Source organism: Lithobates pipiens, unplaced genomic scaffold (assembly GCF_037356315.1).
Source record: "Lithobates pipiens isolate NorthernLeopardFrog02 unplaced genomic scaffold, aLitPip1_a1.2 Scaffold_8, whole genome shotgun sequence".
Classification (NCBI taxonomy): Eukaryota; Metazoa; Chordata; class Amphibia; order Anura; family Ranidae; genus Lithobates; species Lithobates pipiens.
Window position 1 is genome coordinate 466680879 of NW_027507903.1, and position 16772 is coordinate 466697650.

At 41.4% G+C, this 16772-nt stretch overlaps 1 protein-coding gene across 1 annotated transcript in view; it reads left to right on the top strand.

The window, feature by feature from the left end:
- VWF (von Willebrand factor) overlaps nt 1–16772 on the top strand; it is a 271073-nt gene that overhangs the window by 102877 nt on the left and 151424 nt on the right. Inside the window, exons 23-26 of the mRNA XM_077468547.1 lie at nt 2951–3091; nt 8242–8355; nt 8477–8633; nt 13384–13542. Of these exons, the coding sequence (XP_077324673.1) occupies nt 2951–3091; nt 8242–8355; nt 8477–8633; nt 13384–13542 (571 nt within the window). The remainder of the gene's footprint in view (nt 1–2950; nt 3092–8241; nt 8356–8476; nt 8634–13383; nt 13543–16772) is intronic.

Genomic DNA, 16772 nt, shown 5'->3' on the forward strand with positions numbered 1-16772 from the left:
ATTGAGCCACTGAGCACTGTGAACAGGGCTTTTTAAATAGAGGAGTTTGTGTACCTACAGGCTCCAGCTATAAATTATCTCTTGATCTTGCATAATATTATATGGAGGACATTTCTTTAATTGAAGGTAAAACTAGAAACCAAGTATTACTACCATGCTATAAGTAAAGAACATAAGGTTTGATATGTAGTGCATGATTCATCTGTTTCGCACACTTGAAAGACTTTATTCCCCTACAGGTGCACGTGTTTAAGTTCAAATAACACATTAAATATAATACACAAAATTAATAAACTCTACCTTAAAGCTGCAAAGTTTGGCTGCATATGATCATTTAAAGTGTGATGGGTTTGTGATAGAGGTGTCATGTCTTGGTCACAATTCATGTGTTGTGTCACAGACAATTTTTTTGGAAGTGTTAAAACTAATGTCAGCCAAAGTGTGACTGTGATTGACAGCGGAGCAACTCTCTCACTGTGCTTGACCTGACCTGTGAAATACACACTGCAATTATTCATTCCCACTAAGCTGTTATTTATTACTCCTAGAATTGGCTGTTTCTGACCCTCCCTGAGTTATTTCAGAGTTGAGTGGCCTCAGCATCAGCTTAAAGCCTAGCAATTTTTCCTCCCTTTCCCTGCTTCTTTTAACAATTGAAAACAAACATACTGCATCTCAATTTCAAGTATGTTTCAAGTGGTGAGTACTGTCCTTATTCCTCTTCTCCAGAAGTGGCAGTGGATGGTCTTCACTGCTACATAGAAGAGCATTCACACATTATTCTATGCATGTGTACACAGTGAATTGAGTCTGGGTGATAATGTTGAGCTTAGGGCATCTCATTGCCCAATATGCAGCCCACTGTACAATTTCCGATAGGCCTTGGGTGCTCAGGTGAGTTAAACCCCATGTGCGGGAACTACATAATCGTGGGCTAGACAGCCAAGGTGGCTAAAGACACTGAGCAGAGAAGGAGACCAGTCAAAGATGGCAACAGCAATGACTAGGAAGACGGCGGATATCACATCGCTGGAGAGGGTGATTTGAGAGGTAAGTGCAATGGACTTCCCCTTTAACAATAGTAAATATTTTTGATACATTTTAATCAAGTAATTATGCATATGAATAGTTTATATTTATGTTTTTCAGCCAGATAAATGACAGATCTTGGTAAGTTCTGTTCATAATAGGGACCCGCCCCCTTGTTTTCTTCTAGCAGAAATGAAACGTATCAATTTGTCAGTCAAACTCTGGCTGACATCAAATATGCAGCAAGCGTTATGCCACGTACACACGATCGGACTTTCCGGCAGACTAGATCCGATGGGATTAGTCCGTCAGACAATCCGATCGTGTGTTAGCTAGTCCGATCATTTTTCAAAAAAAAAAAAATCTGACGGACCTAGAAATAGAACATGTTTTAAATCTATCCAACAGACTCAATTCCGATGGACTAAAATCGGGAAAACCATTCGTCGGTGTGCTAGTCCGACTGACCAAATACGACGCAAGGGCAGCTATTGGCTACTGGCTATTGAACTTTCTTGTTTAGTCCCGTTTACATCATCACGTTCAAAACATTCGAACGGACTTAGTCCGTTCGTGTGTGGCCTAGTCCGTTCGTTCCAAAAGTCTGTCGGGAAGACCATCGGACCTAGTCTGCCGGAAAGTCCGGTCGTGTGTACGCGGAATTAGGCTTTTCTATCGGTAAGCCTAGCATTGTACGCAAACAGAATATCATAGATGCACATTGTATTCTTAATATGTATACTGTATATACAGGGTGTCCCAAATGTCTGAATCCATAGGCATTGAGTTATTAGAAATCACAATTTTCATCCGTATAAAGTACAGCTGGTCCAGGTGAGATCTCCAGACCTAACACCATTCAAATTTTTCTTTGGGGCATGTGAAGTCAGAACAATCATCACAAAACATCAGTTTAATGCTCAAAGTCCAACATTCTTGTGTTTTAAATACATTTTTGTCTATGTAACCAGACCTTTGTGCTTGTGTGTGTGTATATACAGTGTACACTACATTGTCAAAAGTATTGGTGCACCTGCCTATACACGCACATGAACAATAATGGCAACCCAGTCTTAGTCCGTAGGGTTCACTATTGAGTTGGTCCACCCTTTACAGCTATAACAGCTTCAACTGTTCTGCAAAGGCTGTCCACAAGGTTTAGGAGTGTGTCTATGGGATACTTCTCGTCCAACATCAGTGCCTGACCTCACAAATGTGCTTCTGGAAGAATGGTCAAACATTCCCATAGACACACTGCTAATCCTTGTAGATAGCCTTCCCAGAAGAGCTGAAGCTGTTATAGCTGCAAAGGACGGGTCAACCCAATATTGAACCCTACGGACTAAGACTGGGATGCCATTAAAGTTCATGTGCGTGTAAAGACAGGCGTCATAAAACTTTTAACAATATAGTTTATATTGTTCTTTGCTTTTTTAACAGGAATCTTTATTTAAAAAAAATCTGATTATACATTTATTAAACGTAAAAAATAACAAACACGTTATATTTACACTAATGATCCTATGTTAAGTTTAGCAGTGATTTATAGTGTATTGTGACTCTAGTTCATGCTGCTATTCTCTGATAACCGACATTGTGAAGAATTTGAGCCCAATTTCCATTTTTATTCCATTACTTATATTTCTTTAAAACTTTGTGAAGTAATGCAAATGAAAATTATTTAGTATCTATATATAGCTTGAGGTCTATAAACCAGCTTGCTTTAAAATATTTTTTTTTTTTTAAAAGAGAGAAAAATCAACTCTATAATTCTTTCATATAAGTTGAAAAAAATAGAAATGTAAGAACAAAATATCTTAGTTGTTTGAGAGAGCCTGCTATTTTCCTCTAATAATAAAATAACACTCCCTAAAATGTTTTTTCTGTTGGTTTAACCAATGTTGACTTTTTCTACTCCCAGGAGAAAGTCTGTGGTTTGTGTGGAAACTTCGATGGAATTGAAAACAATGATTTAGTAAGCAGTCATAATCAGGTGGAAATTAACCCAAGCAACTTTGGAAATTCCTGGAAAGTGAATCCTTATTGTGCTGATGCTGCAATGGTGAGTCCAAAAGTGAATTGTTAAGTTTACTATTTTTTATATTAAAAAATAATTAGTTAAAAGGCTTTTGTTATACAAACATGGTTTTAGAGCATTTTATTTTTATAAATGTATTCTTATATAATATTATTATATACTATTTTAATTATTTTAATAAATAATTGATAAAAAAAATGATTATATATATATATATATATATATATATATATATATATATATATATATATATATATATATATATATATATATACAGTGGTGTGAAAAAGGGTTTGCCCCCTTCCTCATTTCCTGTTCCTTTGCATGTTTGTCACACTTAAGTGTTTCGGAACATCAAACCAATTTAAACAATAGTCAAGGACAACACAAGTAAACACAAAATGCAATTTGTAAATGAAGGTGTTTATTATTAAAGGTGAAAAAAAATCCAAACCATCATGGCCCTGTGTGAAAAAGTGATTGCCCCCCTTGTTAAAACATACTATAACTGTGGTTGTCCACACCTGAGTTCAATTTCTCTAGCCACACCCAGGCCTGATTATTGCCACACCTGTTCACAATCAAGGCATCACTTAAATAGGAGCTGCTTGACACAGTAAGGTCCACCAGAAGATCCTTAAAAGCTACACATCATGCCGAGACCCAAAGAAATTCAGGAACAATTGAGAAAGAAAGTAATTGAGATCTATCAGTCTGGAAAGGGTTATAAAGCCATTTCCAAAGCTTTGGGAATCCAGCGAACCACAGTGAGAGCCATTATCCACAAATGGCGAAGACATGGAACAGTGGTGAACCTTCCCAGGAGTGGCCGGCCACCCAAAATTACCCCAAGAGCGCAGCGACGACTCATCCAAGAGGTCACAAAAGACCCCACAACAACGTCCAAGGAACTGCAGGCCTCACTTGCCTCAGTTAAGGTCAGCGTTCATGCCTCCATCATCAGGAAAAGACTGGGCAAAAATGGCCTGCATGGCAGAGTTCCAAGGAGAAAACCACTGCTGAGCAAAAAGAACATCAAAGCTCGTCTCAATTTCTCCACAACACATCTTGATGATCCCCAAGACTTTTGGGACAACATTCTGTGGACCGATGAGACAAAAGTGGAACTCTTTGGAAGGTGTGTGTCCAAGTATATCTGGCGTAGAAGGAACACTGCATTTCATAAAAAGAACATTATACCAACCGTAAAATATGGTGGTGGTAGTGTGATGGTCTGGGGCTGTTTTGCTGCTTCAGGACCTGGAAGACTTGCCGTGATAAAAGGAACTATGAATTCTGCTGTCTACCAAGAGATCCTGAAGGAGAATGTCCGACCATCTGTTCGTGTACTCAAGCTGAAACGAACTTGGGTTCTGCAGCAGGACAATGATCCTAAACACACCAGCAAGTCCACCACCGAATGGCTGAAGAAAAACAAAATGAAGACTTTGGAGTGGCCTAGCCAAAGTCCTGACCTGAATCCTATTGAGATGTTGTGGTATGACCTTAAAAAGGCCATTCATGCTCGAAAACCCTCTAATGTAACTGAATTAGGACAATTCTGCAAAGATGAGTGGGCCAAAATTCCTCCAGGACGCTGTAAAAGCCTCATTGCACGTTATCGCAAACGCTTGGTTGCAGTTGTTGCTGCTAAGGGAGGCCCAACCAGTTATTAGGTTTAGGGGGCAATCACTTTTTCACACAGGGCCATGATGGTTTGGATTTTTTTTCACCTTTAATAATAAACACCTTCATTTACAAATTGCATTTTGTGTTTACTTGTGTTGTCCTTGACTATTGTTTAAATTGGTTTGATGTTCCGAAACACTTAAGTGTTACAAACATGCAAAGGAACAGGAAATGAGGAAGGGGGCAAACACTTTTTCACACCACTGTATATATATATATATATATATATATATATATATATATATATATATATATTGTTTTTTTATTTTATTTTTTAAATCAGATGCACTAATAAATCTTTTAAGGCTGGGTTTGTATTACAGGTAAAGAGAACATGTATCTGGTCCAACAACTTTATAAAATCAAATAATCGGGAGAAAAAATAGGCTTCACAAATAGTTTGCTGCATTGTCTAAAGTAGCAGTATCAACATAGTTACTATTCAAAGTCTTATAATCCGTTTTTAGTAGATAAAAGAGAGAAAAAAATCATTTTATTTATTGTATCTCTCAAACACTGGTGGTAGGGTTTATTGAATATAGTACCCAGATGTACATATACTTACCTCCTCAGCACAAGTACTACCCTGTTCTTGTTAAATTTTTAATCAATTTTATAATACAGAAGATTTAACAGGAAGATCACACAGTGGATTGAAAAGCAGCTGGCTAACAATAGCACAACATTTAACTGAAAAATACATTTTAGGTGGATTGACCCTGTAATATTAGTATTAAAGTGCATAGTGGGTCTATTCTTCATATACCTATCTTGTCTTGCTCTGGGTGCTGGTAAAAACGTCTCTGTACTCTGTAAATTTCTGCATAATATGCTAATGCTATAAATAATAATTACAATTTACAAATTACAATACACACTTCTGTTAGACATCACCTCCCCCCAGATGTGCAGCTTATCTCAGCTGGGAACATGGAGATTGTACCGATCTCCTCCAACCCAGCAGCCCCTTCACCTCACTCAAAGTGACTAAAATCTGTATGTTGCTACTGGATACAGGAAGCTCAGTACAATGCTTGTTCTCCTCCCAAGACCTCACTTCACCACTCATAACTCCCAGGCTAGGTCCCTAGGAACTCTGTACCATGTGAATGGTCCCAGTATGTGGGGAACTGGTCCCCAGTAAAAGGGGCCCAAAATCAACCCCCTCACTGCCAGAGTCTCCATCTCCCATACCATGTTACCCGCTTCCTGGCTGGTTGGCTGCAGGGGCACTTGACACCAGTATGTTAGTCACTAGCAATGGCATCTGTATCTTCTTTTGTCCCCTTGATTAATCCCTTTTCCTTTGATACGTTATGCATACATCCTTTTAATGACCTCAGACCCGGCAGTTGAACTAAACCATAAAGTTCTTTTACTTAAGTAGTGGGGATAACAAAGAAATGGTTCTCCAAGACATTTACAGCTCCAGCACACATTTCTGACAAAGTTCCCTAAGTGTCAATGTTGTAGTGCCTGAAGAGATCATACAATTAATTAGGTAGTAGTCCATCATAAGTCCTTCATCATTGGCCATAAATCCACAATTTGGTAGCCATAATTCACAACAGGTAGTAAATCCATGATTGACAGTATAGGTCCATTTAAGTCCATACCCCCAGGAATGCTGAGCGGTGACCCTGCACAGGGGCGTACCTAGAGCATTTGGCACTGGGGGGGGGGGACCTATATCCGCCCCCCCACGTTAAAATGTAAAAACACCTCACTGTGCAACTTGCATACCCCCAACATCTCTTTGTCACTACTGTGTACCCCCTCTCCACAACTGCACCTCTGGACCCCTTTGCATTACATAACCACCTGGACCCTTTTACATTACACAGCACCCTGTATCTCTGGACTCCTTCACATTACACAGCACCCTGCATCTCTGGACCCCTTCACATTAAACAGCACCCTGCACCTCTGGACCCCTTTACATTACACATCCCCCTGTAGCTCTGGACCCTTTTACATTATGCAGCCCCCTGCACCTCTGGACCTCTTTACATTACACCACTCCCTGCACCCCTGGGCCCCTTTACATTACACAGCACCCCCCCCCCCCCCCCTACAGCTCTGGACCCCTGCACATTACACAGCCCTCCACAGCCTTGGACTCTGCACATTACACAGTTCTAGACACCCTGCATGTTGCACAGCCCCCCCCCCCCACAGCTATGGACCCCCTGCATATTACATAAAGCTCTGGACCCTCTTCATGTTACACAGGACCCCCCTTACGCACACACACATGGCTCTGGACCCCCTGCATATTACACAGACCCCCCTACAGCTCTGTAACATGACCCCCTGCATGTTACACAGACACTTCCTCCCCCACAGCTCTGGACCCTCTGCATGTTAAAAAGACCCCCCCATACACACACATGGCTCTGGACCCCCTGCCTGTTACACGACCCCCCCCCCCCCAGCTCTGTCCCTTCCTACCTTTATCATGCAGATGGAGAGACACAGCAGCGCTGAACAGAGGGCGGGAACTGCTGGAGTTAATTTGTCATATTAACAAGCTAATGATTGGTTGCTAGGACCACCTATCAACCAATCACCTGCTGGTTTACTTAAAAAGTTAACTCCAACAGTTCCTCTATTCAGCGCTGCTCACTGTCTCTCTCACTCCAGCCAGCCGCTCTGTCAATCTGGCGGCCGGCTCTAGGTGACACCCGGGTAGTAGTCTGGGCACCCCCGCACCAAGTCACAGCTCACCTCTCCGGGCTCTCCCTGCCCTGTCACCGAGCCGCTGCGCTGCCTGAGCCCGCCCCACTGCTGACACCCCCTCAGTGTGTGGCACCCGGGGCAGACCGCCCCACCCGCCCCCCAGTTAGTACGCCACTGACCCTGCAGAGTGGCAGCTTACATTTTAGCAGTTTAGTCCCAAAATAGCTCTTTGCCTAGATTCAGTTCTCTTTTTATATGTTTTGTCCAGCAAGGGAGGGAGGTACTCTTCAGAAAAGCCCAGGAAAACCTGGCCAGCAGTTAACCTCTTACCAAACAGCACCACCTCTGCTGGGCAATGTTAACTAAGCAATGCAATTTACACAGCAGAAAATACATTTAATTAAAATTTAATTTAAAGTACTGAAAATAAACAGAACAAAAATACCTCAGTCAGCACCTGCATTAGAAGTTCATGGGCAAATGTAGTTCTGGGGGTTATGCATACATCAGTAGAAATTGACCTCTGAGCAGCTGTCTCTGCAATAATTTTACAAGACCTGATGATGATGCCGTCACAGGTAGAAATGAGAACAGGTAATGCCTGATCATATCCCTAAAGCTAAACAGGATATGCCATGTAAAATAGGAGAACTGATGCAAAGGCGCCCTTGAATAAAAAATTGAAAAGTTCCTCTAAATTAAATATATACTATTTTTCTTACTTAGAAGAGAATGTAGGTTCCTTGCAGAGCATGCATAATTCTGTGTAAGTGCTAAGTATTATACTTATTATTCTCCTTGTACAGTTCTCCGCTGCGGTGTCCATGCCACTCTGCCAAGACAATGCTCTGAAACAGGCAGCAGTAGAACATGCCTGCAGCATCCTGATAGGTGACATCTTTCTAACATGTGAGAAACTGGTATGTATATACACACACACACACACACACACCGGAATCAGCGTTGGAGTAACAATCAGTCCAGAAATAACACATCTAAACAATTAACTTTTTTTCTTTTAATTGCTACTTTGTTCTGTAGGTAGATCCAACACCATATTATGAGATTTGCAAGTACGATACCTGCACTTGTGAATCGATTGGGGATTGTTCATGCTTTTGTGATTCTATAGCAGCTTATGCACATGCATGTGCACAGAAAGGAGTGGTCGTGCAGTGGAGATCATCACAACTGTGTCGTAAGTACAAAAAAAAATGTATGTTTCTATCCTACTGAATGTACTGCTTCAGACTTCATGACCACAATGTACCGGCACAAAATGTGACAAGCAACCACAACTAACGATGAACAGCTGGTACCACCAGGCTTGGTTGATAAAAATTTAAAGGAGCATTCCAAACTGATATTTCTTTGATGTAAGGACCTTTGTGGACATAATCAGCCACTGTGACAGCAGCTCCAGAAGCAAAACCTCTTTAGCTGAGTTCTTAATTGTGAGCAAATCTGTACTTAGCCCATGCAGGGGAAAGTAATAGATTTGTTTTAATTCCTATCCGGCAGCAATATTCATCTTTCCTTTCCTCTCCTGCAGCTCTGTTCATCCAACAGGCGTGAGGACAGGAGTGCTGTCTGCAAAACCCTGTGTGTCAATGCTGGCCACTAAACACCAGCACTGTTAGGAAGGGGAGAAAGTCACATGAACTACCATACCTGGAGGTATATTGTATTTTCTTTGATTCCAGCAGCTGAACAGGAGCTTCAGAGGCACAAATAAAGATAAATGTGTGCCTCTGGAGGCATGAGAATTAAATCAAATGTGTTGCTTTTCCCTACGTCTTAAAGTACACATTTTAAAGAAGCTGGTGGTGAGTTAAGTGACTGTAACCTTGACCCGTATGGAGGTGAATATCCAGAGTTTCTTAATGGGTGCACAGATATCCTCCAAGAAAGTAATTAAATATTACAGTGGTTTAAAGGCCAACTGTAGGCAACATTTTATTTTTAGATTTTAGATTATTTTAGATTTCAACTAGGGAAGGGTTCAATCCTATTTGCTGCCTGGGTCTTTACTGGGGAGATTTACCTTTCAGCTTTAAGGATAGGAGGTAATAGTACATACAGTTGTGCTCATAAGTTTACATACCCTGGCAGAATGTCTGATTTCTTGGCCATTTTTCAGAGATTATGAATGATAACACAAAAACTTTTCTTTCACTTATGGTTAGTGTTTGGCTGAAGCCATTTATTATCAAGCAACTGTGTTTACTCTTTTTAAATCATAATGACAACAACAACTACCCAAATGACCCTGATCACAAGTTCACATACCCTGGTGATTTTGGCCTGATAGCATGCACAAGTTGACACAAAGAGGTTTGAATGGCTATTAAAGGTATCCATCCTTACCTGTGATCTGTTTGCTTGTAATTAGTGTGTGTGTATAAAAGGTCAATGTGTTTCTGGACTCCTGACAGATCCTTGCATCTTTCATCCAGTGCTGCACTGATGTTTCTGGATTCTGACTCATGGGGAAAGCAAAAGAATTGTCAAAATATCTGCGGGAAAAGGAAGTTGAACTGTATAAAACAATTAAGGGATATATAAAAAAAAAACACAAGGAATTGAGAATGCCAATCAGCAGTGTTTAAACTCTAATCAAGAAGTGGAAAATGAGGGCTTCTGTTGAAACCATACCACGGTCAGGTAGACCAAGTAAAATCTCCACAACTGCCAGGAAAATTGTTTGGGATGCAAAGAAAAACCCAGATATAACTTCAGGACTCTCTGAAAACATGCGGTGTTGCTGTTTCAAGATGCACAATAAGGAGGCACTTGAAGAAAGATGGGCTGCGTGGTCGAGTCTCCAGAAGAAAGCCATTACTATGCAAATGCCACAAAGTATCAAGCTTACAATACGCCAAACAGCACAGAGACAAGCCTCAAACCTTCTGGCACAAAGTAATTTGGAGAGATGAGGCCAAAATTGGCCACAACCATAAACGCTTCATTTGGAGAGGAGGCAACAAGGTCTATGATAGAAGGTACACAATTCGTACTGTAAAACATGGAGGTGGATCACTGATGTTTCTGTGTGAGCTACAAAGACACAGGAAATTTGGTCAGAATTGATGGCAAGATGAATGCAGTATGTTATCAAAAAATACTGGAGGAAAATTTGCATTCATCAGCCAGGAGGCTGCACATGGGACGTACTTGGACATTCCAACATGACAATGATCCAAAACACAAGGCCGAGTTGACCTGTCATTGGCTACAGCAGAATAAAGTGAAGGTTCTGGAGTGACCATCCCAGTCTCCATATCATTGAGCCACTCTGGGGAGATTTCAAACGTGCAGTTTATGCAAGACAGCCCACGAATTTACAGGAACTGGAGGCTTTCTGCAAAGCAGAATGGGTAGCTTTACCATCTGAGAAGATAAGGAGCCTCATCCACAAATACCAAAAAAGACTTTGAGCTGTCATTGATGTTAAAGGGGGCAATACACCATGTTAAGAACTGGGGTATGTAAACTTTTGATCAGGGTTGTTTGGGTAGTTTCTGTTGTTTCCGTTGATTATGATTTAAAAAGAGTGAACACAGTTGGCTGATAATAAAGGGCTTCAGCCAAACACTAACAGTGAGTGAAAGAAAAGTTGCTTTGTTATCATTCATATTCTCTGAAAAATGACCAAGAAATCATAAATGCTGCAAGGGTATGTAAACTTATGAGCACAACTGTGTATATATATATATATATATATATATATATATATATATATATATATATATATATATATATATACACACACATACTGTATATATGTAAAATAGAAGTGTTAATAGCTTTATCAATTAACAAAATGGAAAGTAAATGAACAGTAAATGTACAGTAAAATGAACAGAAGAGAAATCCAAAACAAATCAATATTTTGCCTTTAAAACAGCATCAATTCTTCTAGGTACACATGTACACAGTTTTTGAGGGATAGCAACAGGTAAGTTGTTCCATACATCTTGGAGAACTAAAAACAGAACTTCTGTGGATGTCGGCTGCCACAGACCCTTCTGTCTCTTCATGTAACCCCAGACATGTAATAACATTGAGATCAGGGCTCTGTGGGGGGACAAACTATCACTTCCAGGACTCCTTGCTCTTCCTTACGCTGAAGATAGTTCTTAATAAGTTTGGCTGTACAGTTACTGAGGGAGGAAAGAAGAATCACTCCACCAGAGATCAGTTGACATCAGCCGCAGCCAGCAGAAACTTTAAAAAAGTGTCGGCTTTAGACGCCTGGGCCCCGAAATAAAAAAAGGTCCCTCTCTCTGCTAATCACATTCTGGACCCCTCTGCTGCGCTGGTGGGGCCCAGGTAAAATATATTTGTTACAGCAAGCCTAGGAGCATTGTCAAATGCTTTGACCTGGGCAAAGTGCTTTCACCATAGTTGAAGAATAAAGTTACCTAGGTCCCCCTGCTTAGCCGGGCCGAGTACAGGAGGGCTGGTTGTACTGCCCTATCAGCAGCCCTGCCTGGGTCACACATCTTCCACTGTTGAAGGGAAGTAAGCATGATGTGTTTTTCATCTGCTGCATTAAGTTTCTGTGGCAGATCACTGCGTCTACAGTCCTCGGCATTGCCCGTTTCTTTGTGCTTCTTCAAAAGAGCTTGAACAGCATATCTTGAAAGCCGGCCTGCTTTGAAACCTTTGACCTGGTGAGACCTTGCTGATGCAGTATACCTGTCTTGTGTCTTGCTGCTGTGCTCATTCCTGCATTGCTGTATGTCCTGTGACATGAAACTGTCTTCCAAAACCTTGCCTTAGTAGCAGAGTTTGGTTGTGCTAAGTCTCCTACATAGCTGTTTCCATTTCAGTTAATGACTGTGTTTCAATTTAAATATAAAATTGATGATCATTAACACCTGCTTGCTATAATTGACTAATCATACACACGATTGTGATCCTACAAAATCCCTGACTTTGTGCAAGTACACAAAGTGTGCAAGTGTAAGAATTGATGCTGGTTTGAAGCCAAAGGGTAGCCACAGCTAATATTGATTTGATTTCGATTTTGCATTTTGCAAATTAATAAAAATATACAATTAAAAAATTTTGTTTGTGTTATTAGTTTTTATTGAAATAGGTACAACATCTTACAGTACAACAAGCATCTGAACATGTAGTACCCCCCAGCAGGGAACTGAACAAGATATGTCGAGGAGCCAAAATTGATTCCATAGTTCTCAAATTTGTGGGACTTGTTTCACAGAACATTTAAGTAACATATGAATTACTTTTCAGGTGTAGAGTCACCAGAAGGGTCGAACAAACAGGAAAAATAAAGAAATAATAATTACAAAAAAGCAATAAAACAGTAGAATAGTGGAACTATGAAACAATTGGTCAGTAGCAGAATATGGTCTGACCAGGGGTATTTAGCATATATAATATATATTTTGAAAGCATACTTTACAGAATTTCTTAACACCTGCACAGTACTATATATACATACATACATATATATATACAGTATATATATACAGTATACAGTGGGGAAAATAATTATTTAAATACCTGCAGATTTTGTAAGCTTGCCTAGTTACAAAGAGAAAAGAAACCCTTATTGGCAAGCACAGAGGTGAAACGTTTCTTATATATATTATGTTCAGGGGATTGTGGATTGGTTAGTGCACATGTCAGGTTTTACTGCTTTCTTTTTCTCCTGCCCCATCTGCATCCCCTCATTTCTTGTCCTTGTGTCATCAGGAGCAGGATAGGAAATGAGGGAAAATCTCCCCAAAGTCTATATGTGTTTGCAATGTGTTAATAGGAATGGTCTACCAAAAATGTTGGCATCATATAAGAAAAAGGTATCACAAATTTGGAATTGTCATTAGTTAAATGTATGATCTCAAACTTAGATGTTTTATATGCGGTACAAGGATGGTGTACCAGGCTTGTAAGTGTTTTCTTTCCTTCGTGTACAGCACAGAGTTGTGAAGAGAAGAATGAAAAAGAACTGGAGTATGTGTGTGAATGGAGGTATAACAGTTGTGCACCAGCTTGCCCAGCAACCTGTCAACATCCTGAGCCCTCAAACTGCCCTCTGAAGTGTGTTGAAGGGTGCCAAGCACACTGTCCACCTGGTAAGTTGTTCATTTTTGCACTGTGCATTATTGTATTGTATTGAAACTCTCTGAGATTGCGTACTTCTTTTAATATAACATGGACTATACACATGTATATGGTTGGAACTAAATACAATTGATACCCTATTAACCCCTGATGAAGGAGATGACAACAAGCTCTGAAACGCATTGGCTGAAGGATATCATTTTGTATTGTCATATAGTTTTATCATGATGTTATTCCAGTTGTTTAGATCATGTGTTTTCCATGTTTTGAGTCAATGTTTTGAGTAAAATGCCTTCAAATTCCCAACCCTAGGGGATTTTTTTGCTTCCTATGTTTACAGGGATGTGGCATGCTAGGGAGTTACAATCGCCAATACCTCTTCTCCATTGAGAGCAGGTTTCCTGTCATGCGAATTGGATGCTGGAGATAAACTGGAGAGAAAGGGTTGAGTTCCTCCTCAGCTTCATTAGGCTGTGCATATGTTCTGAATAGAAAATCAAATTGTAACCTTCTCACAGCATAATGTGAAAACAAAAAAAAATGCAAAGTGCAAAATTACTAAAAGCACTGTAAAACAAGCCCTCATTCAGCTTGCTATAGGTATTGTGGAGAAAATCACTGTCAAAGTTCAAAACAGAGACAATGATGTCACACACTGACTTCACAACTTTTTTGCCAGCCTTCTGATGTAAACACACAGCATATGTTTCCTAGCAGTTAACAACCACCTCTAGAGTCTTTTACCGTGATCTTTGACAATTAATTATTTTACACTACAAGCAGCTAGAGGGGTCAGTGAGGGTATGTTTTTAAAGCTCATTTACTGCTTGTTAAGAATATGCTAAAAGTTTAATGACCACACCCTGGACGCTGTTGCACTTTAAGCCTAGGTTCACATTGACGCAGGTTAGAAATTGTGCGAGTTCAGCTTAAAGTGGAGTTCCACTTAAAAAAAAATGAAAGTCAACAGCTACAAATAATCGGACACTTATGAAGCCCCGTTTGTCTCCCCCTCCTCTCTGCGGCACCGGCATTGTCACTGTGGGCACTTTGCTTGGCGGGGCAATCTGACGTGTCCCAGATGATTGCTGAGAGGGGGGGAGAGGAGAACTCACTTCTGTCGCTGCGGTGCCCCAAGAGGAAGTGGGAGCTGGAACCCTCTAAAAAGAGGGGTTCCACTCCCCCACTCAAAAAATTACATCCCAAATGTGGCTTGTCATGGGGTCACCTTCCTTTAACTCGGAAGTTCAATTTTTGGGTGGAACTCCATGCAGGTTAAAGCGATTTTAACCCGGTAATGCAGTCCGTCTTCGGGTGCAATTTGGCAGACATTTGTGCAGGTTCCTGCACACATGTCTATTGAAATCGTACCCGAAGTTGGAAAAAGTAGTGTAGGAACTACTTTTGGGAATCGGTGCAGGGCCGCAAAGTTGCCATCCATTTGGACGGTGCTATTGTCGGCAATAGCCGCTGATTTGACATGCAATTTGACATGTCAAAACAGACCAATGTGAACCTAAACTCAAGGACATTTACATATCTTTACATATAAAAGAAAGAGAGAGTGCTGACAGGATACAGAGGAGAGGAGATTTCTTAAAAGAGAGGTACCAAGACTCAAAAAGTCCTTTGCTGGGACACAGTGACACTTAACAGTGAGGAGAGGAGGAGTGTGTGAGAGTAAGGAACTGAGGTGCCAGAGTTAGAAGAGAGACACACGCTGACACCAGCCCCAACAGAGGAGGAGGGATATCCTGAAGCCCGGGAAAAAAGTCTGTGAGGAGAATAAGGAGAGCAGACTGAGGAGAGAGAGAGGGGGGAGACAGAGAGAGTGTGGTGAGGTGACAGATGTGAGGAGAACCACTGAGACTAACAGAGAGACTCTGGCAGCATCAGAGGAGGTGAAAGCCAAGCTTTTCCAGAGACTACCAGGAGAGTATTGCCTGGAGCCGTACAGTAGGAGTGAGGATGCCTGAGGGGAGCCAGGAGCAGAGACAGCCACGTGGTCTACTACTATTTAGTAGTGGTCCAGGGACCCTACTCAGCAGCCCAGCACCACTCAGCTCAGGAGATATGACCCATGCCTTTCAGGGATCAAGATACCTATCTGGGTATCCGGTCGGCCGCTGCCTGTTCACCTAGGTGAGTTTCACTACCAGTCATCTTGATCATCCATCAGCAAGAGATCAAGTGCCTTGCAACGTTGCTAGGAGCATCAGGAGTCTGAACCAGCACCTGGGACTATCGTTGTGTCATCGCACAGAGGATTGGTGAGCGGGTGTAAACCCAACATCCTTCTTGATACCATACTGAAACTGCATGCATGGAAGAGGATGCGTTGGCAGCGACTTTGCTAGTGCCCTGAGCCTGGGTGAGAAAGGATGAGGAGGATGAAGAGGGCTTGGTCATCCACTCTACCAAGTCTTCGGAATGATGTGGCTCAACACGTCCAGCTGCCGAAAATAAGGACACACGTGTCCCATGGCCCCGTGCTGATGACGATGCACCACGTCTACAACCAGCACTGTTGTCTCTAGACACAGAGCCTGCTTGCCCACTTTTATTGGCTCGTGACTGTCTGCCTCTCCTTGTTGGCCTTCCAGACATAGTAATGGCCTGCAGGGAGATGGGAAAGCCAGCAATTGTGTGGTGTATATTGTGCTGGAGGCACACAACACCCACTAACTCCTGCAGATGCCTCTATGATAGAACACCAGCAATAAAGGGTAGATACAGGTGTATACTGTGCTGGAGGCACACAATACCCACTAACTCCTGCAGATGGCTGTATTAGAGAACACCAGCAATAAAGGGTAGATACAGGTGTACTCTGTGCTGTGCTGGAGGCACACAACACCCACTAACTCCTGCAGATGCATTTATTATAGAACACCAGCAATAAAGGGTAGATACAGGTGTATATTGTGCTGTGCTGGAGGTACACAACACCCACTTACTCCTGCAGATGGCTGTATTAGAGAACACCAGCAATAAAGGGTAGATACAGGTGTACTCTGTGCTGTGCTGGAGGCACACAACACCCACTAACTCCTGCAGATGCCTTTATTATAGAACACCAGCAATAAAGGGTAGATACAGGTGTATACTGTGCTGTGCTGGAGGCACACAACAGCCACTAACTCCTAGACATGTGCAGAGTAAAATATTTCGTTTCGGAATTTCGTTTTCGTCCGAAAAATTTATTTATTTAGTTACTCCCGAAATTCGTTTTTATTTATTT